The sequence below is a fragment of the Theropithecus gelada genome, chromosome 7b (assembly GCF_003255815.1).
Source record: "Theropithecus gelada isolate Dixy chromosome 7b, Tgel_1.0, whole genome shotgun sequence".
NCBI lineage: Eukaryota > Metazoa > Chordata > Mammalia > Primates > Cercopithecidae > Theropithecus > Theropithecus gelada.
Genome location: NC_037675.1, coordinates 32822458 through 32843975, shown reverse-complemented (window position 1 = coordinate 32843975; position 21518 = coordinate 32822458). Strand labels below are relative to the sequence as shown.

Here is a 21518-nt window from a genome sequence, read left to right as displayed (position 1 = left end):
CACGGTAACTAATGCATGTCAAATGGGAGAAAAACAGAGAGCAGGACTAAAAACCAAGGGGAAGAAATGCAATAAACTGGTATAAACAAAGCATAACATCTTTTTTTGTATTTATAAAACACTTAATAATTTCAAATCCTTTACTATTACTTAGGCTCTGGGACTTTTAAGGCCCAGAGGGATCTCAGAGGTCATCAAATCCACTTCCCACTCATAGCCAAGACCTTCTTTACAATGTAGCTAATCATGATTGCCCAATTGTTCACAGAGCTTATTGCTGGAAAGTTCTCACTCATTCACCTGCAAACATTACTGAATACCTATCTTGTTCTTCAGGTTTAAGAGATGATTAAGACCTTCTATCTCTTTTAAAAAATGTTTGTAGTTTAGAAGGCAAATAATTTAAATGTAGGGTGAAAAAAAAGAGAGAGCTATAATAAAGATACAGGAAGATGTCCAAAAGTTCTTACAGAGGAAAGAACTATAAATTTCAACTTGGAAGAATTACACAATTCCAATGACTTTCATTTCTACTCCCACTAAGTCCCACAAACCCATGACAACATCCTGGACCTTGCCATGACCCAGAACTGCTCTAACTTGGCAAACTTATACTCGAACATCAACTTTCTGATCCCAAACAGCTCTTTCACCTTCTAACTGATCCCTGAAGTAGTTCTATGAGCCTTATGCAGTCCATCAGCCTTCATCTGGAATATGTCTTCATAATACTTCCTTGCTAATATCCTCAGCATTTATCCTTCAGTGGCATCCACCTAGCAATAGCCTAACCTGGACTTAGTGATCATCCCTCTTCCTCTCTGTTATATTCCATAAGGATTATCTGTCCAACCCTCTGCCTTAGAATCTAGGAAAAAAATCTGTCAGAACAGTATAAGTATCCAAGTTTACAGGTATACAGATTTACATAGGGACTGAAAAATAATATATGCTGAATTTGGCAACTACGGTCATTAGACTCCTAACTAGCAAAGTCCATGTAGGACTTGCTCCATATACGTAGTCACCTCAAATGGCAGTGTCAGTTGAAATGGTATTTTGATATACAAAATGATAATTTATATGGGGTAAAACTGTAAAGAGGTCTTACTTCTGCTCTGTTTAAAACTTCTTCCTCAAAGAATTCATGTTTTTGGGTGAGTGAGACACCCTCAACTCTCATCGTACAGAATGAGAAGTTAAGCATTCACTTATGTGCAAATAGAATGGCTATTATCCTGACTTTGGAGTGATCTTAACAGACAATTGGCACTGTTATCTAATTTCTGCCAGAAAGAAGCATTATAGATTACTTAAGTCAATGTCATAATTTTTGGTTGATAACCTTCTAACTTTTTGCTGATTTGTATTTTAAAATCCCATATAATAAGTAACCTTATTTAGTTATCTGGGTAGGCATTACTTGTGTCTAGTTTGTCTTACAGGGCATAATATGAAGTAACATTGCTCAAATTAGGTGCTTTAGAGAGAGTTTTCTGTGTGAGGCAGGCATTTGGTTATCATTGTTTTAAAAATTTTCCAACCTAAAGTTCACAACATAGAACAATGGCCCTAAACTACTTGCTGATTACAATTATAAACCTGCTAGTGAAAAACCCTTGGACCACCTGGAAGGTAAGCAAACAGGCACCTTCCTTATCAGCCTCCTCATCATGAGAACATGTCAATCCAACCCAGAGTTCCGCAGCTTGCCAATGCCCACAGCACTGTGCTAACTGGCAAGGGAGAAGAGGTACTTGAGGAAATTCACCTCGACCATTCTACTACACTATTTTATACTTTTCAGAAGCCCTCTGAGAGATAAACATTTATGAAAGCTTCCCTTCAAGTCCATTCATTCAAATACATTATTGGATCTTATCCTGTGTCATGGTCTCACTGAAGAATCTGATAAAAGTTATAATTCGTTCCATACCAAAACAAATACATGTAGGCATACAATTTAGGGCTGGGGGAGGTGAGGGGGAGAAAAATCATGAGACTCCTGAAGCTAATCTACAGACTGAAGTCTAAAAAGCTCTGATGTATATGCTCTAAAATCTGTCTTTGAATTAAGCAAGGCTACTAGCTAGCCACAGAGAAGTATCATGTTGGCGTTGTACTGAAATGTTTGTTTTAAATTGTACTCCAGCACGATTCCATCTGCTTTTGTTGAGGCACACTAGAAGGAAGAACCCTGTATTTACTGTAAAGAAGGTGATGAGAGTGTGTTCATTACATACACAGGTTCTTCTTTCTAAGAACTTAGGGAAGATATTTCTCTCTGGTCTCAGCTCTGTCTCTCTTGAGCATCCAGTTTTATTTTTTTTTTAACTTGCAGAAATGCACAGTTTTATAATAGTACTATATTTCTTTCCCTTTGGCTGCCAGAAAAGTCGTGGTACACCCCTAGCATGTATTTAAGTTCCTTAATAGCATGCAATTTGTTTACTGACTTCACTTCTGACTCCATCTAACTTTAATTATTTTGTCTATTTTTATTTTATTTTTAACTTTCATTCCACCAAATTGGGTAGAAAATCCTGAAGTGCCTCCTAGAAGAAGGTGAGCTATAAATGAGTTGAACTGTAGAAGGCAGAAGGAAAAAAGTAATCTTTTTTCATCTGTTTCCCCATAAGTGATCTATTCAAGTCTATCGATCTAAATAATTTCCTAAAACACTCTTGTAATTTTTTTTTGGTCAGTGAGAGCTGCAAGTATGAGAGAAGTAGTACTTCTATAGAAAACTCTTACCTAAAGGGTGTCTTAGAATTCTTCTGGATTAATATCTTGTATAGACGCGTTTGCACCTATAAGTGTGTTTTTAAAGTAACCATAACGATAAACTAGGACTTTCATAAAGACTTCTGCACAGGACTAAATTAAAACTTTAACTGTATTTTTCAATGACTTGCTTCTTCAGTTAGAAGAGTTTTATATTTTTCAACAGTGAAGCTGTAAATGCTTACGGGCACATGGACTTTGCGAAACATCTCAGCACCCTTGTGCGCATCCATCAATGCGACGTCCTGGGGTGTGGAGACAATCACGGCACCTAGCCAAAGTTAAACAAAATGCTATTATGTTTTAATTATTTATGGAGAAATTACTTTCAACATTATGTTGCTTACATACGCAAATAGTCTATTACATTAACTACTTAGGTCACTCACATACATTTTACACAAATGAATGAGAAAGACAAGAAAATGTCGACTTTGTTTTTGCCTACCTTTGAATCCTCACTTCTAAAATCACAACTGGGCTGGGCATGGTGGCTCACGCCTACAATCCCAGCACTTTGGGAGGCCAAGGTGGGCGGATCATTTGGGGTCAGGAGTTCAAGACCAGCCTGGCTAACATGGTGAAACCCTGTCTCTACTAAAAATACAAAAATTAGCCAGGCATGGTGGCTCGTGCCTACAATCCCAGTTACTTGGGAGGCCGAGGCAGGAGAATCACTGAAACCCAGGAGACAGAGGTTGCAGTGAGCCAAGATCACACCACTGCATTTCAGCCTGGCTGACAGAGCAAGACTCCATCTCAAAACAAAAAATAAAATAAAATAAAAACAAAATCACAACTGACTAATCAGTGATTCAGGATCATAACTCTATCAGTGGAACTTTCTTCCCATTCAGATAACGTGCAGTTATACAGATGGATGAGGTAGGCTTTACTTTCAAATTAACAGTCCAATAGCCAGGCATGGTGGCGTGTTCCTGTAATCCCAACTACTTGGGAGGCTGAGGCGGAGGGATCACTTAAGCCCAGAAGTCCAAGACCAGCCTGGGCAATACAGTGAGACTCCACCTCAAAAAAAAAAAAAAAGGCCGGGCGCGGTGGCTCAAGCCTGTAATCCCAGCACTTTGGGAGGCCGAGGCGGGCGGATCACGAGGTCAGGAGATCGCGACCATCCTGGCTAACACGGTGAAACCCTGTCTCTACTAAAAACTATACAAAAAACTAGCCGGGCGAGGTGGCGGGCGCCTGTAGTCCCAGCTACTCGGGAGGCTGAGGCAGGAGAATGGCGTGAACCCAGGAGGCGGAGCTTGCAGTGAGCTGAGATCAGGCCACTGCACTCCAGCCTGAGCGACAGAGCGAGACTCCGTCTCAAAAAAAAAAAAAAAAAGGAAGAAGGAAGAAAGAAGGAAGAAGAAGAAAGAAAGGAAAGGAGAAAGAGGGGAGGAGGAGGAGAAGAGGAAGACGAAGAGGCGGAGGAGGTGGAGGAGTAGGAGGAGGAAGAGGACGAGGTTGTTAATAGTCTACCTGGGAGACTGAAAAATTAAGCATTACAATACAATATGCTAAGGAGGAGAAGAAGGAGAACAAGGGGGAGGAGAAGAAAGAAGAAGAGGAGGAGGAAGAAGCTGTTAATATTCTACTTGGGAGACTGAAAAAATAAGGATTACAATACAATATGCTAAGCATCATAACAGAGGTGTGCACAAAGTGTTATGGAGTTATAAAGAAGAAACAGGAAGAAAAGCTAACTAATTCAATCTAGGAGAGAAAATGGTGAAATATGACACATGGAAGCTAGACATAGGAGAAGCAATAGAGGAAAGTTTCCAGGAAGATGTGATTCTTAAGCTGAGTCCTAGAAGTTTATATTCTTAAAAACTCACACTATGGAAAGCAGTTTGGTGGGAATAAAACTGAGGGCTGTGGCAGAAATTCAGATGCAAAATGTTAGAGGCCTGAACTGAAATGGATGGAGACGGCAAATTTTCTGGATCTCCACTACTACCCTACAGAAACCAGGTAGTACTAGGGTATAGAGTTTTGACAGAAAGTGCAGTACAATTTTTCTTTAGGTCGAAATAACAAAGGCCTGGTTAAGATTGGCAGAGTCTGTGAATTTTTTTTTAACTTTGTGGTTCCCTCTCGATGATAACCTAAAAGATAATTAACATAAACATAATATGGATCACATGGCTGACCATCACCTTATAACTAAATACACAATGCTACGACAATTCAGAGCCCCAAACTGTTAAACTGGTATCAAGCGGCAGTCTGACACAACTAATGAAAACAGAGGCAAGATTAACAATAAATAACTGATTACACCAAGTGAAGGTATTAGATAATAGACAGTATTGCCTGAAGGGATATTTTGAAGAAGTTTGAATAGAGAAAAGTGGTGGGAGAACCAAGTTATCACAAAGCACATGGCAGTATAGCCATGCCAAACTCAAAAGAACCTATACAGTAGTAGTTAGCTATAAATTCATCTTGCAATCAGCATCTTCATTTCAGGAAAAAACATGTTTTACATTAAATTAATGTCATAAATTCGAATTTTACTGATTTTGTAAGTTTTGCTTGTATTTAATTTAATTTTTGAACTATACAGTATGAGCTAAAAACTTAAGGAATTTGTGTTTATACCTAGTTAAGTAATCTTATAATAAAAATAAGTCAGTATGGGGTGTGGGAAGATTATTTTTCCTTTAGAAGAAGGGCCTATTCATTACTCAAGTTTGAGATACACTATTTTTAGAATTCTAAGAGATCAGGATTCAAAATTTGATTCTACAGCTGACTACCTGTGTGACTAGATAATGACTTAACCTATCAACCTATCAGAGTTTTTGTTTCTTCATTGACAAAATGGCATGCAAATACTTAGGTCACAGGGTTAGAATAACTAAATAAACCACTATACACAGTTACTTGACATGATGCCTAACATTCAATAAATGATAGCTATCACTGTTAATATCATCATTATTACATTTGTTATTGTTATTAATAAAATGCCTTATACGTTGCTGGGAGGGTCATTTTCCTAAAGGCTATCAAGCAGCTCATCCTACTTTTCAAACTGTTCCATGGATCACTACAGCCTAGTATTTGATTGACTTCGCCCAAGATACCAAAAATTAACACTCCTCTTTCCCCTTTTGCAAAGACTGACGGAAATTACATCTTGGCAAAAATTATACTCTACACCTCCAATACACTTCCAGAATTTGCCAGCTTCTAGATTCTGTTATTAATGTGTTTCCTAGTTTTTTTCATATCCAGTCATTTGGAAGGGATCAAATTCCAGCTTTGGCTGTATCCAGCTATATAACTAACCTCAAACGAATAACTCAGAATCACTCTGAGTCTCGGTTTCTTTAACTGTAAAACTAGTGCCTGCACTAGATAGTTTCCAAGGACTCAGTTACCTCTATGATTACACTATTTAGCATTCCATTTAACTATAAATAGCTTTTAGAACTACCTCTGCTCAACCTAACTGCCCTAATAATCTTATTTAAGAGGTATTAGTCGTCAATCTCAGAGCTATTCTCTTCCTACATAATCAGAGGAGGCTATTTCCTCCAAATCTTCTCCTTCACTATATATTAGTATGTAGGGTGTTCTCTACTGCATTGGCTCTAAAAAGTATTCTTAGCTTTCATATGATATAAACACGTTACTTTTTACATACTTTTTGTCTACTATTTGTATCATCTTTACACAATGTAACTTCAAGGGCAATTATGATATTTTTCATCTTTTTATCAAACAAAAGTAATGACATAATATTTTGCACAAAATAAGCACTTAACAAAAGATCAGCAATTTAAACAATGTTCTTGTATTTTCAGAATCATCTCCCCTAGATGATCATATCCCCTAGATTATAAACTTTAAGTTGGCAACTCCTTGCACTAGGAGTCAAGAGCTCCACATTCTGGTTGTGATGACAGTCTTAATATAATATATAACCTTGAATAACTAACTAAGTCTCAATATATCTCAATTAACTCCTTTACAAATTGAATCTATTTCCATAGGCCCTATTTAACTTAAACAGCTGTTACATTAAAAAAATTATAAAAATGTTCGGAGACATTATTTTAATAGCTGTAAGATACTACAGAGGGGGATTAAACTGGCTTGGTTTTCTCTGTACTTAATTCACCTTAACACAGTAACACAAATAAGCATCTATGCCATTTGAGTTTCTTTGCAGAATAGTCTGAATAGCACCATTCGAACAAATTAATAACAACATTTGACAAGGACAGTGATCATCTTTCATGTCCTGTCAAATGCTCATGAAGCATGTAAACATTTCAAGGAACTGTATTTATATAACTTTTTTTGGTATAAATTTTTTTTTGTCTACTATTTGTAGAAATATATGGGGTATTTTGCTGAAATATATGTTCTTAATTAATGATTAAGTCCTTAATCACAATACAATCAGCCTCTGGGTTTTGCCCTGAAAAAAAAAATTTCTAATCCTTGTTGAAGAAGACCAAAAACACAACTGGTTCACACATAAACCACTACCTCTTTTGCTGTATAGTATATCAAAGTTTAGTATAGTGTATAAGTTTCATATATCATATAAGTAATCATTTCAAATAGCCCTAGAATGAGCTTCAGAATTTATGATAAGAAAATAATGCATAAAGAAACAACACAACCTCCAGTAAAATTAAATTTAGTCCTTAATCTAGCATAACCCAGATTTTTATTTTAAATTTTATTTGAATTTTTGTGAGTACATAGTAGGTATACATACATAAGGGGTCCACGGGATGTTTTGATACAGGCATGCAATATGTAATAACCACATCTTGGAAAATGGGGTATCCATCCCCTCAAGCATTTATCTTTTGTGTTATTAACAATACAATTACACTTTTAGATATTTTTAAATGTACAATTAAGTTATTATTGACTATAGTCACCCTGTTGTGCTATCAAATACTAGGTCTTACTCATTCTTTCTAACTATTATTTTTGTACCCATTAGCCACTACCATCTCCCCCCGACCCCAGTACCCTTCCCCACCTCGAATAACTATCCTCTACTCTCTCTGTCCATAAGTTCAATTGTTTTAAATTTAGATCCCACAAATAAGTGAGAACATGCAATGTTTGTCTTTCTGGCCAGGCTTACTTCACTTAACACAATGGCCTCCAGTTCCATCCATATTGTTGCAAATGACAGGATTTCATTCTTTTCATGGCTAAATAGTACTCTACTGTGTATAAATAACACATTTTCCTTAATCATGCATCTGTTGATGGACACCAAGGTTGCTTTCAAATCCTGGCTATTGTGAATGGTGCTGCAATAAACATGGGAGTACAGATATCTCTTTGGTATACTGATTTCCTTTCTTTCGGGTGTATACCCAGCAGTAGGACTGCTGAATCATACCGTGGCTCTAAGTTTTTTGAGGAACCTCAAAACTGTTCTCGATAGTGGTTTTACTAATTCATATTCCCACCAACAGTGACAAGGGTCCCCTTTTCCTCACATCCTTGCCAGCATTTGTTATTGCCTGACTTTGGACATAAGCCATTTTAACTGGGGTGAGATGATATCTCTCTGTAGTTTTGATTTGCATTTCTCTGATTATCAATGATTCTGAGCACCTTTTCATATGTCTGTTTGCCATTGTATGACTTCTTTTCAGAAATGTCTATTTAGATCTTTTGCCAATTTTTAAACTGGACTGTTAGATTTTTTCCTATAGTTGTTGGAACTCCTTATATATTCTGGTTATAAATCCCTTGTCAGTTGGGTAGTTTGCAAATATTTTCTCCCATTTCCTGGTCGTTTCTTCATGTTGATATTTCCTTTACTGTGCAGAAGCTTTTTAACGTGATGTCATCCCATTTGTCCAGGTTTGCTTTGATAGCCCATATTTTTAAATTTTATTTATTTATTTATTTATTTGTTTGTTTATTTTTGAGACGGAGTTTCGCTCTTGTTGCCCAGGCTGGAGTGCAGTGGCACAATCTCAGCTCACTGCAACCCCTGCCTCCTGGGTTCAAGCAATTCTCCTGCCTCAGCCTCCCAAGTAGCTGGGATTACAGGCATGCGCCACCATGCCCAGCTAATTTTTGTATTTTTTAAGTAGAGATGGGGTTTCTCTATGTTGGTTAGGTTGGTCTCGAACCCTGACCTCAAGTGATCCACCTGCCTCAGCCAGTAAGTGCTGGGATTACAGGCACGAGCCACTGTGAAGGGCTTTTTTTTTTTTTTTTTTTTGAGATGGAGTCTTGGTCTGTCGCCCAGGCTGGAGTGCAATGGCACGATCTCATCTCACTGCAACCTCCGCCTCCCAGATTCAAGCAATTCTCCTGCCTCAGCCTCCTGAGTAACTCGGATTACAGGTGCCCACCACCACCCCCAGCTAATTTTTGGTAGAGATGGGGTTTCACCTTGTTGGTCAGGCTGCTCTTGAACTCCTGACCTCAGGTGATCCATCCATCTCTGCCTCCCAGTGTGCTGGGATTACAGGCGTGCACCACCGCACACGGCCCCGGATTTTTAAATTTTAAAGGAATTATGTCAGTTGATTCTTGTTACTGTATCACTCAACATATGGTCTCTGAAACCTGATATTACATTTTATCTTTCTAATACTTGGCTTTCTACCTGTTAAATTTTAATTTTTCCCAGAAACATGAGCCAATATGAATTAGTCTAGAATTTTCTCCCTTTATATCATCATTAATGATGTCACTTCAGTTTGTGATTAAGAGTGATAGAAAACTTGTGCTCCCTCTACCGACTGTAAGGAAATGTCAACAGCAGAAAAAATAAAGTTTAGTTTGCAATAAATGGAATTATTTTCTGAGGAAAAAATGCCTATCTCAAGAAGCCCATCAAGAATTCTCTATCAATTTTCTTTTTTTTTTTCTTTTTCTTTTTTGAGACGGAGTCTCGCTCTGTTGCCCAGGCTGGAGTACAGTGGCGCAATCTTGGCTCACTGCAAGCTCCACCTCCCAGGTTCACGCCATTCTCCTGCCTCAGCCTCCTGTGCTGGGACTACAGGCGCCCGCCACCATGCCTGGCTAATTTTTTGTATTTTTAGTAGAGGCGGGGTTTCACTGTGTTAGCCAGGATGGTCTCCTGACCTCATGTTCCGCCCGCCTCAGCCTCCTAAAGTGTTGGGATTACAGGCGTGAGCCACCATGCCAGGCCAAGAATTCTCTATCCATTTTCTAAAGTAAATGTCTAAGTCTAAACGATTAAATAATATTGTTTAAATGCTAATTCACAACTTGTAATCCTTTTAAAAGGCTTCTTATCAGCTGAGATTTACTATAATTTACTATAAAAGGTTAACTGGCAGACACTGGCAAATATGTAAACATTTTACAAAATAATTATTTAGAATATTAATTGTTAATTCTCCTATTAAGAGGAAAATCTATTTATGACTGCATATCTGGATTTGGGTCAAAGGTCAGAGTAGTTAAACATTTAAAACTGATGATTCCAGGTGTCAGGCTGATCATAATTATACCAATGTGGAAAAACTCAACTATGAATTCTAGTCCCCAGGGCACAGATTGTATCTAATTCTCTTGCTCGACTGAGAACTTCAGTGCTAGAGCCTAATAAACACGTGCAACAAAACCTGCTCAGGATTATAGCTGGAGAAATAATTCTATACCTTACAATTATGAGCATATTGATATAAAGTCAAATAAGACGTTAAAAAATTAACTATTTTTAATGTTCACACCTGCTCTTAATATTTAGTGCTACTGATTCTCCTTTATTTAGAAATATACTTGCATCGAAAGAAAATAATCATTCAATGTCTGATGTTTAACAAAAACAATACCAAATATAATTTTCTATTAAGCACTGGTATATTTTAGGTCTCCTCTGTCTTTCTCCTGCCACCCCCAAAATTCCTGAGTTTTAAATATAATTTGCTATAAGATCAAGGATTACCTATCAATATTAGTATCAGCAGAAAGAAAACATAATTTAAAAGGTAAATTCACCTAAAATGTACTCACAGACAGTGTTTCAACAGGAAATATAAATAATTCTTGGATGAGTCACTATTTTGACCTCTTGCTCCTTTCTAATAGACTACACGAGTGATTACAGTCATAAAGAGAATATGTTTTATTAATTTAGAAATGAATCATTATCTTGCTCACCTCAGAAAGAAATCCTCCCATAGAAAATTATATCAATTGGCTGGGCACAGTGGCTCACGCCCGTAATCCCAGCACTTAGGGAGGCAGAGGTGGGCAGATCACAAAGTCAGGAGATTGAGACCATCCTGGCTAACACAGTGAAACCTCGTCTCTACTAAAACTACAAAACATTAGCCAGGCGTGGTGGTGGGTGCCTGTAGTCCCAGCTACTTGGGAGGCTGAGGCAGGAGAATGGCATGAACCCGGGAGGTGGAGCTTGCAGAGAGCCGAGATCGCACCACTGCACTCCAGCTTGGGCAACAGTGCGAGACTCCATCTTAAAAAAAAAGAAAGAAAGAAAGAAAAAAAGAAAATTGTATCAATTGCTGAAAAAAGAATTAAACACAATAATAACTGGAAACAATGCTATATCAACATTACTGGTGTTCTAAATCATCCTAATTGATAAGAAAGAAAAAAAGTTACTGGTGAGAGAGACCAAGTGTGCTTTGGAAGGTTAAGAATCCAACTTTGAATAAGTGTGATGTGGTACCAAGAAGAACATATATTCTGTTGATATGGGGTGGAGAGTTCCGCAGATGTCTATTACGTCCACTTGGTCCAGGGCTGAGTTCAAGTCCAGAATATCCTTGTTAATTTTCTATCTCATTGTTCTGTCTAATATTGACAATGGAGACTTAAAGTCTCCCACTATTATTGTGTGGGAGTCTAAGTCTCTTTGTAGGCCTCTAAGAACTAGCTTTATGCATCTGGGTGCTCCTTTCTTGGGTGCATATATATTTAGGATAGTTAGCTCTTATTGTTGCATTGATCCCTTTACCACTATGTAATGCCCTTCTTTGTCTTTTTTGACCTTTGTTGGTTTACAGTCTGTTTTATCAGAGACTAGGATTGCAACCCATGCATTTTTTCCTCTTTTTTTTTCTATTTGCTTGGTAAATATTCCTCCATCCCTTTATTTTGAGCCTATGTGTGTCTTTGCACATGAGATGGGTCTCCTGAATACAGCACACTGATGGGTCTTGACTCTTTATCCAATTTGACAGTCTGTGTCTTTTAATTGGGGCATTTACCCCATTTACATTTAAGGTTAATATCGTTATGTGTGAATTTGATCCTGTCATTATGATGCTAGCTGGTTATTTTGTCTGTTAGTTGATGCAGTTTCTTCATCGTGTCAATGGTCTTTTCAATTTGGTATGTTTTTGCAATAGCTGGTACCAGTTTTTCCTTTCCAAGTTTAGCGCTTCCTTCAGGAGCTGTTGTAAAGCAGGCCTGGATGCTTGTCTGTAAAGGATTTTATTTCTCTTTCACTTTGCTTATGAAGCTTAGTTTGGCTGTATATGAACTTCTGGGTTGAAAGTTCTTTTCTTTAAGAAAGTTGAGTATTGGCCTCCACTCTCTTCTAGCTTATAGGGTTTCTGTAGAGAGATCTGCTGTTAGTCTGATGGGCTTTCCTTTGTGGGTAGCCCGACCTTTCTCTCTGGCTGCCCTTAGCATTTTTCCCTTCATTTCAACCTTGGTGAATCTGATGATTATGTGTCTTGGGTTGCTCTTCTCAAGGAGTATCTTTGTGGTGTTCTCTGTATTTCCTGAATTTGAATGTTGGCCTGTCTTGCTAGGTTGGGGAAGGGAAATTCTCCTGGATAATAACCTGAAGAGTGTTTTTCCACTTGGTTTCATTCTCCCTGTCACTTTCAGGCACACCAATCAAACATAGGTTTTGTCTTTTTACAAAATCTCATTTTTCTTGGAAGCTTTGTTGGTTCCTTTTCATTCTTCTTTCTCTAATTTTGTCTTAATGCTTTATTTCATTAAGTTGCTCTTCAGTCTCTGATATCCTTTATTCTGCTTGGTCAATTAGGCTATTGATACTTGTGTATGCTTCACAAAGTTCTCGTGCTGCTTTTCAGCTCCATCAGGTCATTTACGTTCTTCTCTAAACTGGTTATTCTAGTTAGCAATTGGAAGTAAAACACTCCTCAGCAAATGCAAAAGAATGGAAATCATAAACAACTGTCTCTCAGACCACAGTGCATTCAAGTTAGAACTCAGAATGAAGAAACTCACTCAAAACCACACAACTACATGGAAACTGAAAAACCTGCTCCTGAATGACTACTGGGTAAATAATGAATTAAGGCATAAATAAAGAAGTTCTCTGAAACCAATGAAAACAAAGACACAACATACCAGAATTTCTGGGACACAGCTAAAGTGGTGTTTAGAGAGAAATTTATAGCTCTAAATGCCCACAGGAGAAAGCAGGAAAGATCTAAAATCGATACCCTAACATCACAATTACAAGAACTAGAGAAGCAAGAGCAAACAAATTCAAAAGCTAGCAGAAGGCAAGAAATAACTAAGATCAGAGCAGAACTGAAGGAGATAGAGACACAAAAAACTCCTCAAAAATCAATGAATCTAGGAGCTGGTTTTTTCAAAGGATTAGCAAAATAGATAGACTGCTAGCCAAACTAATAAAGAAACGAGAGAAGAATCAAATAGATACAATAAAAAATGATAAAGGGGATATCACCACTGATCCTACAGAAATACAAACTACCATCAGAGAATACTATAAATACCTCTATGCAAATAAACTAGAAAATCTTGAAGAAATGGATACATTCCTGGACACATCCACCCTCCCAAGACTAAATCAAGAAAAAGTTGAATCCATGAATAGACCAATAAGTTCCGAAATTGAGGCAGTAATTAATAGCCTACCAACCAATAAAAACCAGGACCAGACGGATTCACAGCTGAATTCTACCAGAGGTACAAAGAGGAGCTGTACCATTCCTTCTGAAACTATTCCAAACAATGGAAAAAGAGGGAGTCCTCCCTAACTCATTTTATGAGGCCAGCATCATCCTGATACCAAAACCAGGCAGAGACACAACCAAAAAGAAAATTTCAGACCAATATCACTGATGAACATCAATGCGAAAATCCTCAATAAGATACTGGCAAATCAAATCTAGCAGCACATAAAAATAAAAAAACCATATCCACCATTATCAAGTTGGCTTCATCCCTGGGATGCAAGGCTGGTTAAATATACGCAAATCAATAAACATAATCCATCACATAAACAAAACCAATGAAAAAAACCACATGATTATCTCAACAGATGCAAAAAGGCCTTCAATAAAATTCAACACCACTTCATTTTAAAAACGCTCAATAAACTAAGCGTTTTTTTTTTATTTATTGATGGAACGTATCTCAAAATAATAAGAGCTATTTATGATGAACCCATAGCCAATATCATATTGAATGGGCAAAAGCTGGAAGCATTCCCTTTGAAAACTGACACAAGACAAGGATGCCCTCACTCACCACTCCTATTCAACATAGTATTGGAAATTCTGGCCAGGGCAATCAGGCAAGAGAAAGAAAGAAAGGGTATTCAAATAGGAAGACAGAAAGTCAAATTGACTTTGTTTGCAGATGATTATATATTTAGGAAACACCATCGTCTCAGCCCAAAATCTCCTCAAGCTGATAAGCAACTTCAGCAAAGTCTCACAATAAAAAATCAATGTGCAAAAATCATACGCATTCCTATACACCAATAATAGACAAAAAGAGAGTCAAATCATGAGTGAACTCCCATTCACAACTGATACAAAGAGAATAAAATACCTAGGAATCCAACTTACAAGGGATGTCAAGGACCTCTTCAAGGTGCACTACAAACCACTGCTCAAGGAAATAAGAGAGGACACAAACAAATGGAAAAAAATATTCCATGCTCATGAATAGGAAGAATCAATATCATGAAAATAGCCATACTACCCGAAGTTATTTACAGATTCAATGCTATTTGCATCAAGCTACCACTGACTTTCTTCATAGAATTAGAAAAAGGTACTTTAAGTTTCATATGGAACCAAAAAAGAGCCCATATAGCCAGGATAATCCTAAGCAAAGAGAACAAAGCTGGAGGCATCACACTACCTGACTTCAAATTATACTACAGGTCTACAGTAACCAAAACAGTATGGTACTGATACCAAAACAGATATATAGACCAATGAAACAGAACAGAGGCCTCAGAAATAATACCACACATCTACAAGCATCTGATCTTTAACAAACCTGCCAAAAACCAGCAATGGGGAAAGGATTCCCCATTTAATAAATGGTGCTGGGAAAACTGGCGAGCCATATGCAGACAACTGAAACTGGGCTCTTTCCTTAAACCTTATACAAAAATTAACTCAAGATGGATTAAAGGCTTAAGCATAAGACTTAAAACCATGAAAACCCTAGGATAAAACCTAGGCAATACCATTCATGATATAGGCATGGGCAAAAACTTCATGACTAAAACACCAAAAGCAATTGCAACAAAAGCCAAAATTGACAAATGGGATCTAATTAAACTAAAGAGCTTCTGCACAGCAAAAGAAACTATCATCAGAGTGAACAGGCAACCTACAGAATGGGAGAAAATTTTTGCAATCTATCCATCTGACATGGATAATATCCAGAATCTACAAAGAACTTAAACAAATTTACAAGAAAAAAACAACTCCATCAAAAAGTGGGCAAAGGATATGAACAGACACTTCTCAAAAGAAGACATTATGCACCAACAAACATATGAAAAAAAGCTCATCATCACTGGTCACTACAGAAATGCAAATCAAAACCACAATGAGACACCATCTCATGCCAGTTAGAAGGCAATCATTAAAAAGTCAGGAAACAATGGATGCTGGAGAGGATGTGGAGAAATAGGAATGCTTTTACACTGTTGGTGGGACTGTAAATTAGTTCAACCATTGTGGAAGATGGTGTGGCGGTTCCTCAAGGATCTAGAACCAGAAGTACCATTGACTCAGCCATCCCATTACTGGGGATATACCCAAAGGATTATAAATCATTCTACTATAAAGACACATGCACATGCATGTTTATTGCAGCACTGTTCACAATAGCAAAGACTTGGAACTAACCCAAATGCCCATCAATAATGGACTGGATAAGAAACTGTGGCACATACACACCACGGAATACCATGCAGCCATTAAAAAAAGATGAGTTCATGTCCTTTGCAGGTACATGGATGAAGCTGGAAACCATCATTCTCAGCAAATGAACACAGGAACAGAAAACCAAACACCACATGTTCTCACTCATAAGTGGAAGCTGAACAATCAGAATACATGGACATAGGGAAGGGAACATCACACACCGGGGCCTGTTGGGCGCTGGGGGCTACGGGAGAGATAGCATTAGGAGAGATACCTAATGTAGATGACAGGTTGATGGGTGCAGCAAACCACCATGGTACATGCATACCTATGTAACAAACCTGTGACTTCTGCACATGTATCCCAGGACTTAGTGTGTGTGTGTGTGTGTGTGTGTGTGTGTGTGTGTAACAAAAAGGAATACAAATTCGTCAAAAAAATCTGGATACATATCTGATGTTTAGGGACAAATACTGACTCTTCAGTATAATGGAGTCAACAGTTAAATGGGCTTCCAGTCACTCCATCTTAATGATGCTATAAAGAATTAACCAGAGCTGGCTGGGCATGATGGCTCCCACCTGTAATCCCAGCACTTTGGGAGGCCTAGGCAGGCAGATCACGAGGTCAGGAGATCAAGACCATCTTGGCTAACATGGTGAAAGCCCATCTCTGGTAAAAAAAACAAAAAAATTAGCTGGGTGTGGTGTCGGGCACCTGTAGTCCCAGCTACTTGGGAGGCTGAAACAGGAGAATGGTGTGAACCCAGGAGGCAGAGCTTGCAGTGAGCCGAGATTGCACCACTGCACTGCACTCCAGCCTGGGTGACAGAGCAAGGCTCTGTCTCAAAAAAAATAAAAAAATTTAAAAAAATAAGAAGCAGAACTAACCAGACTGAGTTCACTTAGGAACGACTGGGGACCAAAGAGGCTTCCACAGATTTTAAAGCACTTAGGATGGAATCAGATGGTACTATTAGTGCATATCTATCTCTGTCTGTCTGTCTGTCTTCATTCTGTTTCTCTCTCTTCCCTGCTTCCTCCTTCTGATGTCTGCTGTAAAGTTAAGATAAAACCCTTGCAAGATGGCCGAATAGGAACAGCTCTGGTCTGCAGCTCCCAGCGTCATCAATGCAGAAGATGGGTGATTTCTGCATTTCCAACTGAGGTACCTGGTTCATCTCACTAGGCCTGGTGTGAAAGTGGGTGCAGCCCACGGAGGGCAAGTGGAAGCAGAGTGGGGCATCGCCTCACCTGGGAAGTGCAAGGGGTCGGGGGATTTCCCTTTTCTAGCCAAGGGAAGCCCTGACAGACTGTACTGGGAAAATCGGGATACTGCCACCTAAATACTGCACTTTTCCAACGGTCTTAGCAAATGGCACACCAGGAGATTATATCCCACACCTGGCTCAGTGGGTCCCACGCCCAGGGAGTCTTGCTCACTGCTAGTCTGAGATGGAACTGCTAGTCTGAGATGGAACTGCGGCAAGACTGGCTGGGGGAGGGGCGTCTGCCATTGCTGAGGCTTGAGTAGGTAAAAAAGTGGCCAGAAGCTCAAACTGGGTGGAGCCCACTCCAGCTCAAGGAGGACTGCCTGCCTCTGTAGACTCCACCTCTGGGGGCAGGGCACAGCTGAACAAAAGGCAGCAGAAACTTCTGCAGACTTAAATGTCCCTGTCTGACAGCTCTGAAGAAATCAGTGGTTCTCCCAGCATGGTGTTTGAGCTCTGACACCATGGACAGACCGACTCCTCAAGTGGGTCCCTGACCACTGTTAGCCCAATTTGGATACACCTCCCAGTAGGGGTTGACTGACACCTCATACAGCCGGGTATCACTCTGAGATGAAGCTTCCAGAGGAAGGATCAGGCAGGAATATTTGCTGTTCTGCAATTTTTGCTGGTCTGCAGCCTCTACTGGTGATACCCAGGCAAACAGGGTCTGGAGTGAACCTCTAACAAACTCCAACAGACCTGCAGCTGAGGGACCTGACTGTTACAAGGAAAGCTAACTAACAGAAAGGAATGGCATTAACATCAAGAAAAAGGACATCCACCCCAAAACCCCATCTGTAGGTCACCATGATCAAAGACCAAAGGCAGATAAAACCATAAAGATGGGGAGAAACCAGAGCAGAAAAACTGAAAAATTCTAAAAACCAGAGCACCCCTTCTCCTCCAAAGGATCGCAACTCCTCACCTTGCAACGGAATGAAGCAGGATGGAGAATTACTTTGATGAGCTCACAGAAGTAGGCTTCAGAAAGTTGGTAATAACAAACTTCTCCAAGCTAAAGCAGGATGTTTGAACCCATTGCAAGGAAGCGAAAATCTTGAAAAAAGATTAGACGAATGGATAACTAGAATAAACAGTGTAAAGAAGACCTTAAATGACCCGATGGAGCTGAAAACCATGGCACAAGAATTACGTGATGCATACACAAGCTTCAGCAGTTGATTTCATCAAGTGCAAGAAAGGGTATCAGTGATTGAAGATCAAATTAAAGAAATGAAGCAAGAAGATCCGATTCTGTTAGAATGAATCCACTGTTAAGGACAAGCAAATGCTGAGAGATTTTGTCACCACTAGGCCTGCCTTACAAGAGTTCCTGAAGGAAGCACTAAACATGAAAAGGAACAATCAGTACCAACCACTGCAAAAGCATGCCAAATGGTAAAGACCATTGATGTTAGGAAGAAACTGCATCAACTAATGGACAAAATAACCAGGTAACATCATAATGACAGAATCAAATTCACACATAACAATATTAACTTTAAATGTAAATCGGCTAAATGCCCCAATTAAAAGACACAGACTGGCAAATTGGATAAAGAGTTAAGACCCATCAGTGTGCTGTATTCAGGAGACCCATCTCATGTGCAGAGACACACATAGGCTCAAAATAAAGGGATGGAGGAAGATCTACCGAGAAAATGGAAAGCAAAAAAAAAAAAAAGCAGGGGTTGCAATCCTAGTCTCTGATAAAACAGACTGTAAACCAACAAAGGTCAAAAGAGACAAACAAGGCCATTACATAGTGGTAAAGGGATCAATTCAACATGAAGAGCTAACTATCCTAAATATATATGCACCCAAGAAAGGAGCACCCAGATTCATAAAGCAAGTCCTTAGAGACCTACAAAGAGACTTAGACTCCCACACAATAATAATGGGAGACTTTAACACCCCACTGTCAACATTAGACAGATCAATAAGACAGAAGGTTAACAAGGATATCCAGGAGACTTGAACTCAGCTCTGCACCAAGCAGACCTAATAGACATCTACAGAACTCTCTACCCCAAATCAACAAAATATACATTCGCACTTATTCCAAAACAGACCACATAGTTGGAAGTAAAGTACTCCTCAGCAAATGTAAAAGAACAGAAATCACAACAAACTGTCTCTCAGAGCACAGTGCAATCAAATTAGAACTCAGGATTAAGAAACTCACTGAAAACCATACAACTAAATGGAAACTGAACAGCCTGCTCCTGAATGACTACTGGGTACATAATGAAATAAAGGCAGAAATAAAGATGTTCTTTGAAACCAATGAGAACAAAGACACAATGTACCAGAATCTCTGGGACACATTTAAAGCAGTATGTAGAGGGAAATTTATAGCACTAAATGTCCACAAGAGAAAGCAGGAAAGATTTAAAATTGACACCCTAACATCACAATTAAAAGAACTAGAGAAGCAAAAGCAAACATATACAAAAGCTAGCAGAAGGCAAGAAATAACTAAGATCAGAGCAGAACTGAAGGAGATAAGAGACACAAAAAACCCTTCAAAAAAATCAATGAATCCAGGAGTTGGTTTTTTGGAAAAGATCAACAAAATTGATAGACCACTAGCAAGACTAATAAAGAAGAAAAGAGAGAAGAATCAAATAGATGCAATAAAAAATGATAAAGGGGATATCACCACTGATCCTACAGAAATACAAACTACCATCAGATACTATAAACACCTCTATGCAAATAAACTAGAAAATCTAGAAGAAATGGACAAATTCCTGGACACATACACCCTCCCAAGACTAAACCAGGAAGAAGTTGAATCTCTGAATATCCAATAACAGGCTCGGAAACTGAGGCAATAATTAACAGTCTGCCAACCAAAAAAGGTCCAGGACCAGATAGATTCATAGCCAAATTCTACCAGAGGTACAAAGAGGAGCTGGTACCATTCCTTCTGAAACTATTCCAATCAACAGAAAAAGAAGGAATCCTCCCTAACTCATTTTATGAGGCCAGCATCATCCTGATACCAAAACCTGGCACAGACACAACAAAAAAAGAGAATTTTAGACCAATATCCCTGATGAACACCAATGTGAAAATCCTCAATAAAATACTGGCAAACCGAATCCAGTAGCACATTAAAAAAGCTTATGCATCATTATCAAGTTGGCTTCATCCTTGGGATGCAAGACTGGTTTAACATACGCAAATCAATAAGCCTAATCCATCACATAAACAGAACCAAAGACAAAAACCACATGATTATCTCAATAGATGGAGAAAAGGCCTTTGATAAAATTCAACAGCCCTTCATGCTAAAAACTTTCAATACACTAGGTATTGATGGAACGTATCTCAAAATAATAAGAGCTATTTATGACAAACCCACAGCTAGTATCATACTGAATGGGCAAAAACTGGAAGCATTCCCTTTGAAAACTGGCACAAGACAGGGATGCCCTCTCTCACCACTCCTATTCAACATAGTGTTGGAAGTTCTGGCCAGGGCAATCAGGCAGGAGAAAGAAATGAAGGGTATTCATTAGGAAAAGAGGAAGTCAAATTGTCCCTGTTTGCAGATGACATGACTGTACATTTAGAAAACCCCATCATCTCTGCCCAAAAATCTCAAGCTGATAAGCAACTTCAGCAAAGTCCCAGGATACAAAATCAACGTGCAAAACTCATAAGCATTCCTATAAACCAATAACAGACAAACAGAGAGCCAAATCATGAGTGAACTCCCATTCACAATTGCTTCAAAGAGAATAAAATATCTAGGAATCCAACTTACAAGGGATGTGAAGGACCTCTTCAAGGTAAACTACAAACAACAGCTCGAGGAAATAAAAGAGGACACAAACAAATGGAAGAACATTCCATGCTCAAGGATAGGAAGAATCTATACCGTGAAAATGGTCATACTGCCCAAGGTAATTTATAGATTCAATGCCATCCCCATCAAGCTACCAATGACTTTCTTCAAAGAATTGGAAAAAAATACTTAGAAGTTCACATGGAACCAAAAAAGAGCCTGCATTGCCAAGACAATCCTAAGCAAAGAGGACAAAGCTGGAGGCATCATGCTACCTGACTTCAAACTTTACTACAAGGATACAGTAACCAAAACAACATGGTACTGGTACCAAAATAGAGATATAGACCAATGGAACAGAACAGAGGCCTCAGAAATAACACCACACATCTACAACCATCTGATCTTTGACAAACTTGACAAAAACAAGAAATGGGGAAAGGATTCCCTAATCAATAAACGGTGCTGGGAAAACTGGCTAGCCATATGTAGAAAGCTGAAATTGGATCCCTTCCTTACACCTTATACATGA

General features: G+C 38.7%; 1 protein-coding gene across 3 annotated transcripts in view; it reads right to left on the bottom strand.

Annotated features, from left to right (window-relative positions):
* NUBPL (nucleotide binding protein like) overlaps positions 1-21518 on the bottom strand; it is a 256040-nt gene that overhangs the window by 31833 nt on the left and 202689 nt on the right. For all 3 annotated transcript variants that reach the window (XM_025393019.1, XM_025393020.1, XM_025393021.1), the window contains one exon: positions 2970-3055. In XM_025393019.1, coding sequence (XP_025248804.1) covers positions 2970-3055 — 86 coding nt within the window. The remainder of the gene's footprint in view (positions 1-2969; positions 3056-21518) is intronic.